The sequence below is a fragment of the Phascolarctos cinereus genome, unplaced genomic scaffold, assembly GCF_003287225.1.
Source record: "Phascolarctos cinereus isolate Bilbo 61053 unplaced genomic scaffold, phaCin_HiC Scaffold_726;HRSCAF=1367, whole genome shotgun sequence".
Classification (NCBI taxonomy): Eukaryota; Metazoa; Chordata; class Mammalia; order Diprotodontia; family Phascolarctidae; genus Phascolarctos; species Phascolarctos cinereus.
Window position 1 is genome coordinate 378882876 of NW_027556098.1, and position 19025 is coordinate 378901900.

General features: G+C 40.7%; 1 protein-coding gene across 3 annotated transcripts in view; it reads left to right on the forward strand.

The window, feature by feature from the left end:
- Positions 1-19025, forward strand: part of USP48 (ubiquitin specific peptidase 48) — a 55332-nt gene that overhangs the window by 32518 nt on the left and 3789 nt on the right. For all 3 annotated transcript variants that reach the window (XM_020973117.2, XM_020973119.2, XM_020973118.2), the window contains exons 14-24: positions 674-804; positions 3137-3208; positions 5115-5239; positions 5350-5472; positions 5828-5889; positions 6432-6542; positions 9041-9171; positions 9729-9835; positions 10518-10622; positions 14485-14640; positions 17475-17600. In XM_020973117.2, the coding sequence (XP_020828776.1) occupies positions 674-804; positions 3137-3208; positions 5115-5239; positions 5350-5472; positions 5828-5889; positions 6432-6542; positions 9041-9171; positions 9729-9835; positions 10518-10622; positions 14485-14640; positions 17475-17600 (1249 nt within the window). The remainder of the gene's footprint in view (positions 1-673; positions 805-3136; positions 3209-5114; positions 5240-5349; positions 5473-5827; positions 5890-6431; positions 6543-9040; positions 9172-9728; positions 9836-10517; positions 10623-14484; positions 14641-17474; positions 17601-19025) is intronic.

Here is a 19025-nt window from a genome sequence, read left to right on the forward strand (position 1 = left end):
AGGGCTTTTTTATGCTAGTTTTTTGTTTTGTAATGGGATGGGAAAGGAATAGGTATTTATACAATACCTATCTCTCTGGTTGAGCACAAAAAATCTTATTTGATTATCACAATTACTGAAACTGAGGCAAAAAGTTATAAGTGACCTGCCCTAGGTCACACAGTTAAGTGTCTGAAGTTGTATTTGACCTCAGGCTTCCTGCTTCCAGACTCAGTGCTCTAGCTATTTACACCATCAGTATCCTGGTGCTCAAATACATTTTATTTGGACTTTAACTTGGTGAGATCTCCAGTTTTGCAGCTGAGGAAGATGACTTTTAGACATCGATTTTGCCTGTAGCTGTACGGCTAGTAAGTTTGAGACCTTCTTGTCACTAGCCTCTTGCCTAAGACCAGGAGTGGGGATTCCAGTGTGCAAAGGATATGTTTATCATTCAGGAACAGTAGAGGGCAAACAGGAAGTCATTGGGTCCAGATACCCCACAGAAGGCAAATAGCTTAACAGCAGTGAGACTGCAGGTGGTAGTGGAAGAGGGCCGTTTTTATAGTGAAAAACTTTTGTCAAAGTGAATGGGTTGGGGAGGGTGATCAGAAAAATGAGTAAGGTGGGAAGGAAGAGAGGCCATGTGTTCTCTTACGATATTAACTTGTTGTCAACCTTTTGTTTCACACAGTAATGAAGGCTTCTGGGTAGGGAAATCTTCCTTAAGAAGCTGGCGACAGCTAGCCCTGGAGCAGTTAGATGAGCAAGATATCGATACAGACCAAAGTAATGGGAAAATGAATGGCGACACATTAAATAAAGGTAATGATACAATTTTAGCACAATCTTTAAGTTGCCTTCTATTTAATTTTTATTCATATACATGTGAATTGTTTCTAATACATCTTTAAATCTAGAGTGCTTCCCTGAGAAACACACCATGGCCTCAGTCATTTCTCCCTTCTTTCAGCAATTAATACAGATTGCTTTCTTTTTTTTTTTTTTAAAGGGGTTAAGTGACTTGTCTAGGGTCCCACGGCTAGTAAGTGTTAAGTGTTTGGTCTGAGGCCAGGTTTGAACTCAGGTTGTACTAACTTTAGGGCCGGTACTCTATCCTATCCACTGCCCCACCTATCTGCTCCCAGACTGATTTTTATATTAAGATGCATGCTATGAGATTAATATGTATCTGTATATGGTATCAGTATCCCTCCTTCCATGAGGGAGTGGTTTGTAAGTGGCACAATAACGCTAAAGCAGCTACTAGTCATCTTTACAGGAATAAAGAGATGAGAGCTGGATAAATCCCCCTGCCTCCACTGTTCTGTAGTGTTGTTAAGGGTAACACCAACCTCCTTGGTGCCATCCTCGATTCTTTTTTTTTTTTTTAAAGGCAAATGGTATCCTTGATTCTTTACTCTCAGCTTCCATGCCCAGAGTATTGCCAAGTCTGTCACTCTGGTGTAGACCCTCATCCCCTCACTGCTGCTGGCTGTCTGCCTCTGTTCTATTCCCCGCCGTAGTCTATCCTCCACTCAAGTATCAAACGGGCCTTCCTGATTGTTTCATCTCCCTTTTCAGTAAACTGGTTCCCTGTTAAATCTCAATCATTGAAAGTTTTCTTACCTGCCCCCCCAGTCTTTCCCTTGTAAGTAAATATATAATCCTTCTCTTAGCTTTTAAAGCCCTCCATAATCTTGCCCTTTTTTTCTCTTTTGTACGCGATGCCTTAGTCTCCACATTTCTCTGTTGAGTTGCTGTTACTCATATGGTATCCTCCGTCAGTCTGACCCTGTGCATGTTTACTGGTTCTCCTTCATGCCAATTCTCCTCTCTCATGACCTCCCTCTTCAGTTTATCTTGTTGATTGCATGTTGTCTCCTCTCCCTAGGAGAACTTTGAATCTTTTATTTTTTTTATTTTTTATTTTTGCACTTAGCACAGTGCCTGGCACATAGTTGACATTCACATCTTTGTTGGTTTGCTTATATACTCTAGTACAGATGTCCATGCATAAGAAACTGTAGTGCGATTTCTCGTGTTTCATCAACCATAATTTAAGGAAAACATAAGCTTATTTTATTATGCAAGTTATTGAATTGTCTTAAGGTATGAGCCAAAGATTTGCTAACTGGAAATGATTAGACTATATCAAATAATTATCAAGACTCTCTAGAATAGAATTCCTAGGTTGCAGATGATAACATGTTTGCGCTAGAAATTTGAAGGTCTGTCCATGTAGGGCGTCTTCAACATCACCTGGTGGACAATCCAAGTGTGAAAGGGTCACTCCAGTTTGGATCCTCTTGACATTAATGGCTAGGCTCTTTCCTTTTTTTTTTTTTTACCAGTCTTTCTTAAATTCTCCTTCATGATAACCTGCTCTTGGGGAATGCTTTGACACCCTCCAGTCACTGAAAGCTCTCGATTCAAAATGAAACTTTCCACCCCCTGATTCGTGCACTTGAGGGCCTGTTATCCTGCATTACAAAACATTCTTAGCACAGTTTTCTCCTGCCTGTCAACTAGATTGAGCTGTCTTCAGTATTGTTCATTGCGTGTTCTCTTTTTAAATCTATGTCTTTAGAAACTAATGTGAAATGCGTGAGCTACTTTGAATATTCACAGTTCAGTTCCTTTGTGGAGATGATGCTCTCTTTATGAGCAGCACCTCTAGTTGTACTTTATGTGGAGTCATTTCCTTTATCCATGTTCCCAAATGTGATTTCTAGAATAATTTGTTTTTTATAAATGTTAAAAGTCTCAGAGGTCCTTAAACGAATTATTACTGTTGCCTGAGCCAGGCTTTAGACACCCTTCCATTCTGCCCCTGGTTTGCTTTTCTGCTTGTTTTTCATTGTTGTATTGAAGAGTTACAAAACTGAGATGGATAGGAAATCCCTTATTAGAGGCATTGCAGAGTGTTCTTTGGGTAGATGGGAACAGTTAGCCTCCTGGGCCTGGCAGAAGAGAAGCCCCTGAGAGTCTTTTGAGGGTACAGAAGTCCTGGCAGAAATGACTCTGCTGGCTACTTTAGGGGGTGCTTTCTGTAGCATTTTGTTTGAGGTTATAAAGCTTGAATCTACTTTTGATTTTTCCCCTAAAACAGTTAACGGTGATATTTACTGTATTACCCTTCTTGTCTTTTAATCAGATGATTCGAAGGATGACAAAAAAGATGAGGAAGAGGAGTTAAATTTTAATGAAGACATCCTGTGCCCCCATGGTGAGCTTTCAGACACTTAGAAATCCTCACCTTACAGATGAAGGAACCAGGAGAAACCCTGAGAGATTAAAGAGATTTGCCTGTGCTGGCACAGTTACTAAGTAACCAGGCCCCTGTCCCAAGATTTATAAGGATACTCAGCCTGGCAGGGACTGGAGTGACATTACTGCTATTCTGCCTTTTGTGCTGGGCATTCTACATCACCATAATAGTTTCTCATTCAGGTCACACTTTCATATCCTTTTTACCTGTCCCAGTGGTTGAATTCTAAATGTTAAAAACAATAACATTAGGTGCCAGTGTTGGTATTAATAGGATTATATGCTAAATCCAAATAGTACTCAGGTCCTTCCACTGTTTTCGGCTTTTCATTCGTCATCTTAGAAATGTATTCCACTCAGACAGAGGTGAGGTGCAGCCACTGTAGCCTTGTCAGGAGACCACCTCCAAAATCATTGTGGGCTTAAGAAAGCCTTGTGGCTCTACAGTTGTGGACAAGTGTAGGGAATCTGTCTAAGATTTCTGTAGGGGAAACCAAATATGTATCAGAATACTAAAATATCAGCATAGTAGAATTAAGAGCCCTTGTTCTAAAGGGGTCTTCTTATATTTCTTTGCTCTGTGGTTTCCGTGTCAGGATTTGCTTTTCAACTTTTCATCTCTTAATAGAAAAGGTCTCGTTAGGCCATTGGGTGAAGACACTGTGTTAAGGTACTATTTACTCATTCTCTCATTATGAATGAAAACTGATTATTAGATAAAGGATTTTATGCTTTACAGGAAATAGTTATGCTAAAACATCGTTGGTCATTGTGGTTTACAAAGGCCAGCAAAGATATTTTTAGAAATATTGAGGCATAGAGCAGAGCACTTGGGATTTGTCATAATTTCTAATTTGATTTCTGTGTTATGACATTACTGAAAACGATCATTATAGAACAGTCCTAGCCATAAGACATACAAACTAAAATATGTGAAAATTATAACCTCAAATTCAGATATCTATATTGGGCTGAAATTGTACGCACCAGTATTCCATGGTTGTTATTCCAGTTAACCTTCAATATTATTCATGAGAATGTTTGTTTTATTTGTCACTAGGGAAATCTTAAGTTGTTAAGGAAATTTAAGTAGAGAGCCCATTGCCTTCCGTTGTCTCTAATGGTAGATATTACAGGTAAGATATTACATATAAATTGAACCTGGTAGGCAGCCAGTTAGGATTTTCCTACTTCCATCATCTGCTCTCCAGTTATATTTATATAATTTATATATTTATAAATATTTAGATTGAGTTTTGATTTCTGAAATAAGATTGTATCAAATGAGTAAGCACTTTGTCAAAGTACAGGGACTCTTGGGAAAACTAACAGACGTGAGTTTATCCCCACAGCAAAACTCGACCTGCTTGCCACTAATGAACTGACACCCTTAATATATTGCTCACTACGTATGGCTAGTCTTTGGACACCGAAAATTTACACTCAGTTTGCCGGCCTGGCTGACTGAACAAAGCTATCTGTGTAGGCGCAAGAATCACAAAGTGGAAAGCTTTCACACTGACTAATTGGTAGCTGCTTACATTGCTGTTGTCCTGCAGAAACGGAAAGAGTAGTGAGCAAGGTACATCCCAAGCCTGGGAATCATGGACTTCAATGTAGAGTTAGTTGCACAGGCACGCTTTTGTAAAATCGTGCATAATAGGCATACAGTTGAGTGATTGTGGTACTTGCTAAATCAAAAGAAGCCAAATTTCTTTAGGCTGTTAAGTGAGAGTGAAGCCTCTCTTTCAGCAGGCCACCACAGAATGAGGGGTGTTCATTTATGGTTTTCTCCCATATGCAGGAAGGGGTACTGTGTTATTTGCTTTTTCTTTTTCAAAACCAAGCAAGATGGTTTTTTACAGGTAATTTATGTATAACTGAAAATGAGAGACGGCTTGTTTCTAAAGAGGCTTGGGGGAAACTGCTGCAGTACTTTCCAAAAGCTCCAGAATTTCCAAGTTACAAAGAATGCTGTTCCCAGTGTAAGGTGTGTATGTCTGTGTTATGAGGGCTAACTCCTCAGTATATTTATCATGGTAGTTATTTTGGAGGAAAGATATAAGGAAAGGATTGCTTGTTTATTTTCTTCTCATGCAGATTCTGGAAAGAGAGGGAGAGGAAAATGAAGCCCTACATAAGATGATTGCAAATGAGCAAAAAACATCTCTCCCGAACTTGTTCCAAGACAAAAGCAGACCCTGTCTTAGTAATTGGCCTCAGGTATGCAGAATTGAAGACAGGATAACCAATTAAAAAGTCCACTGCCTAATCCAATTAAATGTATTTTCCCTTTGACCTGCATTTCTTGGCAATTTCTTGACTTGTTAAGGACTTAAGAAGGCCTTGTTAAATAGTATTATATAATTGTAAAATTTGTAATTTGAGTAAAAAGAAATTTTATAAAATTCTATAAAATTTTTATGAAACACATGTCTTGGTCATTTTGTTTTCTGACCTATTGTTGTCTTAGTGATTTTCCTAATAATTTTAAAATGTTAATTTAAATCTGGTATATGAAGTATGTACTGTTTACAGGTATAAATTGGATTTTTTTTTCATGTGAAATGCTTTTTAGGAGACAGATGTGCTTTACATTGTATCCCAATTTTTTGTAGAAGAATGGCGGAAATTTGTGAGGTATTTTTAAAATTACTTGATTTCATCTTTTGTCTACCTATTTCCCTCCACCTACTTAAACTTCCCCCTTCCTCTTCCACTTCTGTCAAGATATATGTGGTACCTCCCTTCCCCTTTTCTCTTCTTAATCAGAAAGTCAGAACATTTCTTACCAACTTTACATTGCCTTACGGTTCACTGCCCTTGGCATGGTGAATAATTCTAAAATAAATTATCTTATAGGTCACTGATGCAAGGTTATGTGCTAGAAACATAAAGATTGGATTGAACAGTACATTTTGGGCAGGAAATGTACTGTTAATTTTGCTTAATATGTGAGTCAAACCCTCATGATCAGTTTGCCAAATCCTCACGCATCTATCCCCTATCTTGTAACTATCAGGTACCTATCCCCTGTCCATCCGAACAGTGACAAGCTTAGACCTATCTTCTTATTTTAGAAGAATGTGCTGCATGTATTGCCACCCAGTTTTGCAGTTTTTCTCCGTCTTTATTATCCATTCAAATCAGAATTGTTCATTTTTCTTGTCCTTTTGGAATAGGCGACCTACCAGATGTAGCCCTGTATCATCAGTAGGAAACAGTGCTCTTCTCTGTCCTCATGGTGGACTTATGTTTACTTTTGCTTCCATGACCAAAGAAGATTCTAAACTGTGAGTTTCTTCTGTTCATATGTATTGTTCTTTCTTGAAGTGATGTACAAAGTCTGTCTATTCTTGGCTTTGATTACAGTTTGATTCTGTTTTTTTGTGGAGAGACATATCTTCCTCCTGGGCCTTAACAGTAACGGTAGGAAAACTGGTGGATTTAACTGAGAAAGTGATTGTCTTTTCTAGTTGCTGAGCTTTTCGTAAGTCAAGAGACATGAGGGGATGTATGATAATAGCTTGCAGGGATCTACTCGAAAGTCTTGGACAACGTATCTTGGTGCTCTCTGAAAAGTGGTAGCAATTTTACTTTGAATGAGCTTATATTCTCAGGCCCAGAGAAGGGCATCTCAACTTGGGTATATGCTCCCTTCCCTGGAAGCACCCAGCTCTGTACTCTTCTCTGGTCTTGGTTTCTTTGTCAAGATGGAAGGCTTGTAGTAGTAAAATTAGTAAAGTGTTTGGTCCTCCCTTTATACCAGAGATGGGGAGCCTCACTATAATATTTGGGTTAATGTTGTGCATTTGTTGAGTTGCTAAAATCTGCCTGGCCTGTGTTGATTGCTGGCCATCTCTGTCTTCCACAGAACTCTGGAGCATTTACTTTCTTTTGTTGACCCATGGCATATTGAAGCCACAATGGGGAAAGTCACTGTGGAAGGGATAACTGTAAACCTATATTAAGCCTCATAGATTTTTTTGTGTTAAATTATCTGTAAGTGTTAAGTATCTGCTATGTGTAAGGGACTGGGATAAGACAAGATAGAGATAACAAGTAGAATTTACCAGCTCATCAGATCTGACAGTATATGTGCTATTAATAAATTAGCACTTCTGGGGAAGCTAGGTGCCGCAGTGGATGAAGCACCAGCCCTGGATTCAGGAAGACCTGAGTTCAAATCTGCCCTCAGACAGATAACACTTACTAGCTGTGTGACACTGGGCAAGTCACTTAACCCCATTGCCTACCCAACAAACAAACAAACAAACAAATAAATAAATAAATTAGCGCTACTTATGTGCCATTCACTGTGGTAAAGTACTGGGTACACAGAAGCCCCTGCTCTCTAAGAGCTCACAATCTAATGTACTAGACAGATATAAAAGCAGTAGGCAAGATTTACACCCAAAACAGGAATTCATAGCATTTAGAATGCAGGCCTTAAGGGAACTATGGACACAGAAGGTAGAATTTTAGCTGGGACTTAGGGGAAAGGAAGAGAGGGAGGTTGTAAGGAAGCCAATTCTGGACATGGGTGATAACCAGCAAGGAGGCATATGTCAGTGATTCAGAGTTTCTGAGAAGTAAGGTATAAGAAGATAGAAAAATAGGGTAGGTAGGGGCCAGGTTATAGAGGGCATTGAATGCCAAATAGACTTGATATTTATGGTAGCCACTGGATTATATTGAATAGACTGGGTTTCGTGTTAAATTTCACAGGTGAGTTGATTGAATTGGAAAGAGACTTGAGAGGGGGACAAACCAGAAAGCTGTTCTGCCCAGATGTGAGGTGAAGGCCTATCCCAGGGTGGTGGCTGTCATCAGTGGAAAGGAAATCATGTAGGGAGGGATGTTACAAAGCAACAGAAATGGGGGAACAAGAGGAGTGAGAAATGACACTTGGTTTAGAGCCTAGATGACAGAGAAGAGAGTGGTCCCTCCATAGTAACGGGAGTTTGGGAGAGGGGTCCAGTTTTAACCAGTTATGTAGATACTTGGCTGATTCAGAAGTCTAGCAGTGTAGACAGTGGTGGGGCAAACAATGGTCAGGCCTGCTCTCAACATAATCATGGGCTATTTGGCTCACCGGGAACCTAGAGGAGATCATTTAGTGTAGCTCACTCTTTTTACAAACCAGGAAGTTGAAGATGAAAGCGAGGAGGACTTTGAGCACGTTGTCTGGATCACTCATTTCATCTTCTCAAAGTTGGCATTAGAAGCCAGGTCATCAGGCTCTGTGCCATGCTGTCACTCAGTGCTCAGTCGAGTCCATTTGAGGATCTGAGCTTGAATGGCATCTATGCTTCCGTCTGTAACTTTGGTGGAAATAAGTTAACCACTTACAGTCATTTGGGAACATTTGGCTGTTTGTTTGCAGGCATTATTAGGAAGTATTACTAGGACTACACAACCTAGAGAAATGGTTAGGCTTGATGTACTTCTGACAAAACAGAGAGAGCTGTTCAAGAAGCCAAATTAGGAGGTTGCTGGATTTAAATGAAAAACTTCATGATCACTCAGGTAGTATCATGAAAGGAAGGAACCCCCTTTCAGGTATAAGTTTGAACCTCTCAGATGTGATCTATTTGAAATTCTTTCATGTTGAGTAATTATTAAAATTTAATGGAGCTAGAATGCTATACAAAATTTTCATTGTAAGCTTTTCTAGAAGCACTGTTCTTCCCTTTAATAAATTCTAGAGCTTCTATCATTAGAATATTTGTTTAGCTAAAACATTGGTGTATGACTTTGATGTCATAAGGAATGGTGTTTCTTTGCACAGTATAGCTCTCATATGGCCCAATGAGTGGGAGATGATACAAAAGCTATTTGTCGTGGATCATGTAATTAAAATTATGAAAGCTGAAACAGATGATGCAAACCCCTCACAGATGCTATACACCTCTGAGCCCAGTAAGTAAGCTTGTTCCTGTGGATTTTTTTGGGTGGGCATGGGCTATGGAGATTCTATAGCAGATCTCAAAGTGGGGTAATTACATTTAATAATGTAACCACCCAACAGGGAGCAGCCATAAGCAAGCAAGTGCTTATGTTTACTCTGTGGCAGTCCCTGTACTTTCCACATGGCTAATTAATCATGCTGACTTTCCATAGATAGCAGCTATATGTCTTAACCCAAGTAAGTATAGAGCACATTTTCATGACAGCATGTGTAATATTGTTATGTGTAGGCCTCCTGTTCAGACTCTATCTCTCACCTGAATAGCTGCATTACTTTTTTCTCTCCGAAGCTAGCCGTAGCTGGGTCCCCACATTGTGTCCCTTCAGTCTCTTCTCACTGGAACAATCGGGGATCATTTATTTTTAGTTGTACTTTTCCTTCAAAGGTATTGTGAAAGGAGAGTCCTGTGTAACTTGTAAATCACTGGGAACATGTGAATTGCTCCACTGTGCCCTGTTTGTGCCTTTTTCATTTGTCATTGTAGTTCCTCAAGCCTTTTGCCTTTTAGGTCTTTGTCCAGAATGCCGGGAAGGGCTGTTGTGTCAACAGCAGCGAGATCTTCGTGAATACACTCAAGCCACGATATATGTACATAAAGTTGTGGATAACAAAAAGGTATCTTACGAAGTTAACTGCAATGTGAGGGCAAGAAGTAGAAGGGTCATTTGTGCCAAAAGAAAATATGAAAAACCTTACTGGTATTTCCAGCTACACTTAGATTCCCTAAGAACCTTTCCTCTCTTACCTCCTTCTGAAGCAATTAGGGCTCTCCTTTGTTAAGTTACTTGCATATCTCTGAGTCTGGAGTCAGACTTAGATTCGTGCCTTCTTGTCACTAAATGCCTGTGTGACCTCAATGAAGTCATTTTCTTCCCTGAGCTTTAGTTTCCTTATTTATAAAATTAGAGGTTTGCCTAGATATCTCTAATGTCCCTTCTAGCTCAGATCTTTGATACTGTGATCCCACCTCCCATCCCCATAGTTCATTCTGTGCCATGATAAAAGATGTTATATTTGGACTTTAGTCAGCAGCCAAAATTTCATTATCTGTCATCTCTTCCCTTTCCCTCCCCCACCCCAATAATTGGATTTCAAGAAGTGGCATTATGCTGTTAGCATTGTATGTGATAGATTGCTTTAGACCCTTTAAAAATGTCTGCAGTGGGATGCTTTCTGTGATTGTTCACTGCAGTATCAGATTCTTTCCTCTTGGTTTAACAAGGCTTTGCATTGTTAAACCAGCCTTCTAGACCAGTTAGGTTCCTCAAATGCAGTAGTTTGTCTTGTCCTTCTTCAGGTAATGAAGGATGCAGCTCCAGAATTGAATGTTAGTAGCTCAGAAACTGAAGAGGACAGGGAGGAAACACGCCCCGAGGGGGAAAAAGACCCAGATTTTAATCAGGTAAGTATCAGAGCATTTTTCAAGTACAGGTCATTCAGTGAGCACACCTGCTGTGAGTTTCATTATGGGAGAAGCATAAAGATAAGACAGGTAGGCAGTCTTTTTGAGATTTAAGCTTCTTTGACCCTGACACTTAATACACAAACACAAGTACCTTGTCTCTTCTCAGCCCTTCCTGAGGCATGCCACTGAACATCTCTGAGTTTGGACCATGAGAAAGAAGCCTCGCTGTAAAAATCTTGGCGTTTATTGGCTATGATCCTAAACTGACTAGGCCTTTTGGCCCCTTTATCGGCCTTGTTTTGAGGAAAACACTTAGTAAATCGTTAAAAATTTGAACAAGAAAAGGGTGTGAGAATATAAGAAACCGAAGAGGTCTGTCATGTTTGTCCAGGGCACATTGAGTGTGCTTTATATAACTGACAATTGCGCTTTTTGAGAGACCAGGGGACACAACAGGCGATATCATATTGGAATGACCTTGTTTGCCAGATTGATGAATCGGGACATTTACTGGGAATAGGAATGTGAGGAGAGGGGACTACATGTTTCAGCTGTTTTAAGAAACCAGATTATTTATGCATGTTCTGAGCTCCAGCCATAAAATAAATGGAAAAAGTCAAGCTAATTGAAACAAACTGTCAAGATGAAACTTAAGGTAGGAAAGACCCTCGTCTTGATGGCTTACTTTGTTGTTCAATCTCAAGGACTGCAAGCTGGGAAATTCTAGATTTATTTTAGACTGTTTTCGATATGCTCAACCCTTTAAAAGTAGGATGAATTATATCAGTGAAGAGCTGAGGTTCAGAAGGAGTCTGAAGGCGCTGAGTAAGATGGTAATGAAATGCCAAAATTAATTTGACATTTTAATCTTGATCAATTCCATCACTTAATCATGGCAAATCCTTTCTGTGTTTTTTCATTGACTAAGAAAAGCTTTCTCACAAGGTTGAGGCTTTACATTTTGCTTTATAAAAGCCTGAATACATCATCACCAATATGAAAAGCCACATAACACTAGGAAATAGTGTGCCATTGCAGGTATGCCTGAATGTTCCACAGTTTTACATGAACTATCAAAGTTCTCGAAGAGTCTTTAGTTCTTTTGGTGGAAATTAAGACCATTAATGTGAATAATTGTTGGATTTGTTGGGTACGTCTACCTGCCAATCAGAAGACTTGGTCATGCAGCAGATTTTTTTATAGCAAAAGATGACTGAAGGAAGACCTTCATGCCTTCTATTAATCAGCTGTTCTCTTAATTTCCCTTGTTCTGCCCTCTCTTCTCTCCTGTCTTCCCTCCCCCCACTGCCCCACCTCTCTTATCCCCTTCTGTTTTCCTGTAGGGTAAGACACAGCTTTCTATACCCTGTTGCCTGTGTTTCTTATTTCCCAGACTTTTCAGTTCCAAATTCTCCCCTTCCTCCCCACCTGTAAGCAATTTGTAGGTTATACATATGTAGTCATGCAAAACCCTTCCACCTAGTCATGTTGTGAAAGACAATTTCCCTCTAGCCTATCCTGCCTGCTGTTTATTTTGTTTTCTCCTTTGACTGTTTCTCTCCTCAAAAGTGTTTGCTTCTGATTACCCCCTCCCCCAGTGTGCCCTCCCTTCTATTACCCCTCCCACACCTTCTCCTCTACCCAGTTGACTGTATGTTGCTCACTCCTTAAGCCAAATCCATTCACTCGTTCAATTTTTCTATTTAGCTTTGGCTTCTCAAGAATGTATTATTCTTATTAAGTTTAATAAATTCCTGTCATTGAATGTCAATTTTTTCCCATCATAGTTTTATACTTGGTGTTGCTGGGTAGGTGATTTTGTTTTCAATCCTAGCTCCTTTCACCTTAATGTAGAAGCTGCTAGACCTTTTGTTTTTGCAATACTTGAATTGTTTGGGGATCTCTTTCAGGAGGTGATTGGTGGATTCTTTCAGTTTCTATTTTACCATCTGCTTCTAGAATGTCAGGGCAGATTTCCTTGATATTCGTTTATTGGTCATGATTTTCAGGTAGTCCAATTTTCTAGGTCATTGTTTTCCCTTTTTTCCCCCAGGCTATTGGGGTTGAGTGACTTGCCCAAGGTCACTTGTGAGTGTCAAGTGTTTGATCTGAGGCCTCCTGACTTTAGGGCCTGTGCTTTATCCACTGCTCCAGGTCATTGTTTTCCAATGAGATATTTCACATTGTCTCCTATTTTGTCCTCTAAGTTTCTTAGAGTCATTAGCTCTAAGTTCAATCAATTTTAAGAAATTTTTTTTTTCGATTGAGCTTTTGACCTGCTATTCCATTTGGCCGATTCTGTTTTTTGAAGGCATTTTTCTCCTTATTGGCTTTTTGGACCTCTTCCCGTTTGGTCTAGTCTGTTTTTGAAGGTGTTATTTTCTTCAGTATTTTTGGGGGGGTCTCATTTTTCATGATTTTCTTGCATCACTCATCAATTTTTCCTCAACTTCACTTGGTATTTAAAATCCTTTTGAGCTCTTCTGTGCCCTGAAAACGATCCATATTTTTCTTGGAGGCTTTGGATGTAGGAGCTTTGACTTTGTTGTCTTCTTCTGATTGTATGTTTTGATCTTCCTTGTGACGGAAGTAAGATTCTGTAGTCTAAATTTTTTCCCTCATACTGTTTGCTCCTTTTCCCAGCCAATTACTTGACCCTTTGCTAAGGTAGGGCTTTACTTCCAGTTTGAGACAGTGCACTGTCCCAAGCTTCAGGAGCTGTGTAGCTGTTTTCAGAGGTACTTGTAGGCACCTGTTCTTCCAAGCTGGTGTGATCTAAAGAGAGGGCTTTATTCATTTCTTGCCCTGTACTCTGGTCTGTGAGTGACAAGAAGCACTGTTTTCTACCTTTGAACTGTGAGGAGGGGATGCTCTCTACTGTGGCTGCAGTTCTGTTTGCCAGTGCCCCTCCTCACCCCAAGGACTGCCCCTTAGGCCTGGGACCCAGATCCGAGTATGGGCACAACAAAAGATTCCTGCCTCAGTGCCAGCAAAGAGCTTCCTGTGGTCTCTTTCTGATCAGGTGTTTGATGCGTTCACTGTCTGGGCTGAGAGCTCTGGAGGCGGCCACCACCACTGCCATAAGCAGCCCTGGAGCTGTACCTCCCTGCTCTTTCTCAGGTCTGACAGACCTTTCCCATCGACCTGCTCTGGGTTTGTCGGGGCCTTGTCTACGTGGGGTAGCCCATGCTGGACAATGCTGCTCCCAGCCCAGCGCAACTACCTTTCCTGTTGACCATCCGAGTTGTGATGGGGACATTTGTGATGTGCCCAAGGTTACTAACTAGTAATTTGGTAGTGGGTTCCTTCAGCTTGCCTGCTGAAATTGGGGGGGGGGTGAGTTGTAGGGAGAATCTCTGCCTGTTGGTAGGGCCTTGATTAGTAGTGAGTGTTGTATCTGAGGTGGAATTTGAACACAGTGCTCTGTCTGCTGCGCCACCTGCCTACCCCATATGGGTCTTGATTTTGGGTGATGTGGCAAACCATTTTTGCCTTTATGCTGTTTTCTACATTGTCTTGTGACCCTATGAAGCTGGGCCTTGTCTCTGTTCTCTTCTACTCTCTTGTGTGTTGTGAGTACTCCTATAAGTGGTTATTTCTCAGACAAGGGTTGGACTCCTGCTGACTGCCTTTGGACTGTTTGTCCTTATGACTTGTTCTTTAGTGCTCTTTTTTTTGGCTAGGCAATGGGGTTAAGTGACTTGCCCAGGGTCTCACAACTAGTAAGTGTTATGTGACTCGGGTCCTCCTGAATCCAGGGTCGGTGTTCTATCCACTGTGCCACCTAGCTGCCCCATGACTTGTTTAAAATTAAAAATGTGTTGCTGTCTGTAATTTTGCTTTTGGATGCTTTTCCTAGACCAACGGCGGAACAAAGAGGCAAAGAATATCCCATCAGAATTATATTGTTTATCAGAAGCAAGTCATTCGACGGAGCATGCGGCACCGGAAAGTTCGGGGAGAAAAGGCACTGCTTGTTTCAGCTAATCAGACATTAAAAGAACTAAAAATCCAGGTGAGAAAAAGTAGTGGACTAAACCTTCCCCGAGATTTTGTCCAGCTTACACAAGGCATGAGGTGAGCTTTTAGGTGTATTTTAGGAGTTCTCAAATGATTCCATATTAACAAGATGTGTTGAGAATCAGTTGTTGAGAAAATACAGAATACATATTGATATTCCAGGATAATTTTTTAAGGCAAAAGGGTATCCATTTTTCCTGTGATTGAACAATCTTTGTCAAAATTAGATATCATACAGAAAACATAACAGTTTTCCTTGTTTATTACGTTTTATATATTGAGTAGACAGTAAGTGCCCTCATATTCCCAGTAGAAAAGAAAGGCATCATGGTGAATTGGACCTCAGAGAATCTGGCTCTGGGTTTCAGTCCTATCTTTTTAAAAAATTCTCTTTAAAATTTTTATTGAGGCAATTAGGGCAAGTGACTTGCCCAGGGTCACAAGCTAGTAAGTGTCAAGTGTCTGAAACTGACTCCAAGGACGGTGTTATATCCACTGCACCATATAGCTGCCCCCAGATTTCTTTTATTCCTTAAATGAAACACAGATAGTCTCATGTTTTGCATCAGAAATAGAATTCTGATGCTGTTCAGCCTTAGAGGGCCTGTGAAAGTCCAGTTATACCTTTTTATCCGTGCGGTTACTATCTATACAGTAGATACCCAGGTATACCTCATAGAAGCAGCATAGTAGTGACTCTTGGTGCCTCAGTTTCCTCCAATGTGAAATGTATACAATATGAAATAGTCTACCTTTTGCACAAAATAACAGAGTTTACCAGGTGGACCCATTTGGGTATGATGGTGGCATTATCTGTTATTCTTATCGGTATTCCATCACACTTTAAAAACTGCTCTCGTTTTCAGCATCCCACTAACTGGTTGAAAGTTGTTTCCTTCTGCTTCTGTCACTTGTAAAGTCTGGCTGACGCTTTGGAACATTTCTTTTGATAATGATGTCAGTGCCGCCCCTTTGTGGTCAGTACTTCTGTCGAAGTAGTGGAAGTTCACATAATACATTGTCATATCCATTAAGATAAAAAAAAAATCCCAGCTGTCACTGAAGCCCCAGTACCTGAAAATTTCCTTATGTTTGTCCTTTGTGAATGACAAGTGCAGTCTCTGAAAAGCTACTGTAGAACCCATGTAATACTCTTCCAGACTGGCACCAGTGCTGTGGCTGGCCCTCCTTTCATAGTTCAGCAACTATGTAAGTGGTAAGCACTGTACAGTGCAAATCTCAAAGCAGCATATCTGCCCTCTGTGGGTGAAGAATTCTTTATTCCTTTCAGTTTGTGGAGTGTCAGACTAGTCACAGAAATAGCTAACATCTTTCCTGTTATCCTCAGCCATTTCGATTTTCTGCTGAAAGACAGCAGCAAGAGCTGTGGGGTGAGCTCCCCCTGACAATTCCTGTTCAGTTTTCTTCTTTCATTCTCCTTTCTGGGATCCCAAGGAGCCAAAAACCAGCCAAAGAAAGTACAATGAGCTCCTTTTACAGCCTGGCTGCTCAGTAGCATTGTGGATAAAAGTGTAACATGTCTTGTTCTTGGGAAGTGACGGTGAAGCTACATGGGATTTAATTTGGAACCTTTCTTTTGCAAAAGGTACTCTGTTACATCGGACAGTGGGGGACAATATTCATTTATCTTACAATGTGTTTGAGAAATTGTGTTTTCTCAGTAACCATGAGGAATATAGGTATATGGGAAGTAGTCCTAATTACTCAGGGCCTAAAGGCAATGTCTTTGGACCTACTTAAACCTTTCAGCCAAGGTTTCAGTGTGTGTGTTTGTTTAGTTTTTTTTTTTATGTCCTTTGAATAAAGATAGCTCTCTTCATTTCTCCAAATGTTTAGAATAGCTTCTAATGCCATGGGAAACAGATTATAAATTTTTAGTTTTCAACTTTCACTTCCTTAAGTTTTCTTGAGTTCCAAGATTTTTCTCCCTGTCTTTCCCTCCCCTGACCCCAAGATGACATGCATTCTGAAACCTCTTCCCCCAATCTGCCCTCCCTTCTATCACCAAACCTACCTTCTCTTATCTCCTTCCCCTTCTATTTTCCTGTAGGTCAGGATAGATTTCTATACCCCATTGCCTCTATCTTATTTCCCAGCATATAAAAACAATTTTTAACACTCATTTTTAAAATTTTGAGTTCCACAATTCTCTCCCAGCTCACCCACCCTCATTGAGTCACATTATGAAAGACTAATTAAAATTCCCTCCATATTATCCTGCTCCCCTGTTTGTTCTGTTCTCTCCTTTCCCCCTGTCCCTCCTCAAAAGTGAAACAGAAGATTACAGACCTTTATGGTAGCAGAGTACTTAATCATGCCTGACGAGCAAGGCATAGCGCAGTGTCCTAGCTATTACACAAGCAGATCTGTGTGGGCTGGAATAGTGAGTGAGTAATGTGGGTCTTCATGTGTCCATTTGATAGGCAGCATGTACGTAGACAAAGGGTAGGGACGCATCTGACTATTAGGCTGAGAGCCTCTTCTCCATCCACATTCAAAAGCTAGCTCTTCCACGTGTGCACCTTCCTTCCTCCCATATCAACCTCCTTTGTAGTTGTACCCTTTGTTTAGGGCTTCCATCTCGCCTGCCTACCAGGCCTACTAAGTATGTTCCCAGATATATTAGGATATGAGTCTCAATAGAAATTCAACAAGTGGGTTGACTTTGAATACTTCCCAGCCTTTTTGTGCTCTGTGGAGCTGCCTGTTCTCTTTTTAGATTGCCTGCCTGGGTGTTAGCATGGTGTTTAGAGGAGAATGTTTTTTCACCTTATAAAAACAAACCCATTCTGTTTTGTATTGGCACAGATCATGCACGCCTTCTCTGTAGCTCCTTTTGACCAGAATCTCTCAATTGACGGGAAAGTCCTAAATGATGACACCGCCACCCTGGGTACTCTGGGCGTCATTCCTGAATCAGTTATCTTGTTAAAGGTAATGAACACCTGCTTAAAAGAATCTCTCTTGTGATAGAGGAAGACTTGTAGAAGACTTAATCATAATTACCTGTATTTAAAATTGTGCTATGTAGTTCTCAGAATGGGATGGTGATGCCACCAAGTTCTTCGTGGTACTAGATATTCCACAGCAGTGATAGAACAGTTGCTAAAGGCTTGTTCTGTATGGTCTTTACTGCTGTACTTGGACTGTGTACCATCTCGGCGTTTGTAGGATTCATCCCGTTAAGTACCCAACCCTAAGTTAAGTGTAGGGTACTTCACCCTAAGCACCTAACTAGGACTGAGACATTGGGGCCATCCTTTCGATCCTTTGGGACACGAGCCTAGAATATAAAGTTAGGGGTATCTTTGCCCCGTGCCCCTGGTCTCTTTTCCTCCCATTTTCATTATTCCCTAGGACGTATGACCCTAAATTTCTTTGGTTTGTACTTCCATTTCCACCAGATTTTTAAATTATGTGGATAGGAAAGGTAGAAATTGCCAAGCCAGCTTGCTTTCTGTTCTGAGGCAGACTAAGGGATGGAGTTTAGCCCTCTGGTGTTCTAGTAAGTTTATGGACTCGTCTGTCTATAGACTGTGGACACACATGAAGAGTCCTCTCGTGGACAGGGTCTGTGACTCCGAATGCAGAGTTAGTTTCCCTGTACTAGGCTGCCTCTTTGACCTATGAGGTGCATGGAACCCAGTGCCTCATAAGGTAGGAGAATGTGAAGTATTGTTTAGTCAGTCCAGAATAATTCTTCATGCATGACCTGCTGATTCTTCTTGTTCTTTAAGCTGACTACCTTTGGGACATGATCTAGAAGGCTAGGAGACAAGGTGAAGTTGGACTTACTTTCTAGATCTAACTTTGTGATTAGGGCCATCTGTCTCGGCGGTGGGAACCCTCTGCCAGGGCTTATGCACAGTTTGGAGGAGAGTTTTTGGAGAACCTGCCTGGTTCATTTTACCAAAGCTGGAACTCTGTTCTTCCATGGAATGCATTTGTGAGTTGCCACTGAGATAAATAGAAGCCGCACATCCTGAAGGATGATTTCTTAACAGGCTGATGTTTCTAGGGTCCCAGCCTTGGGAGTGGTTTTCCATGCATCAGTTTGTCACTGCCCCCACCTCCTCATCAACCCATAATCTCAATAGTAACTTCAGCTTAAACAAATTAGTGAAGGATCTATAATTGGTACTAAGGACAAGGTTCCTTAAGTCAAGAACTTCTTTCAGGGGAACAGCAGTGGATATAGCTGTAGCTCCAGTTCTTGGAGGTTCTATCCCACTTCGAAAAATTCTCCTTTTTGACCCTTTTCCCATAAGAGGGTTGAGAATATACATGGCAGGGTCAGACATTTAAGTGTCATCAGTCTGATTGTTTCCTCTCCAGAACTCCATTTCAGTGATCAGTTGG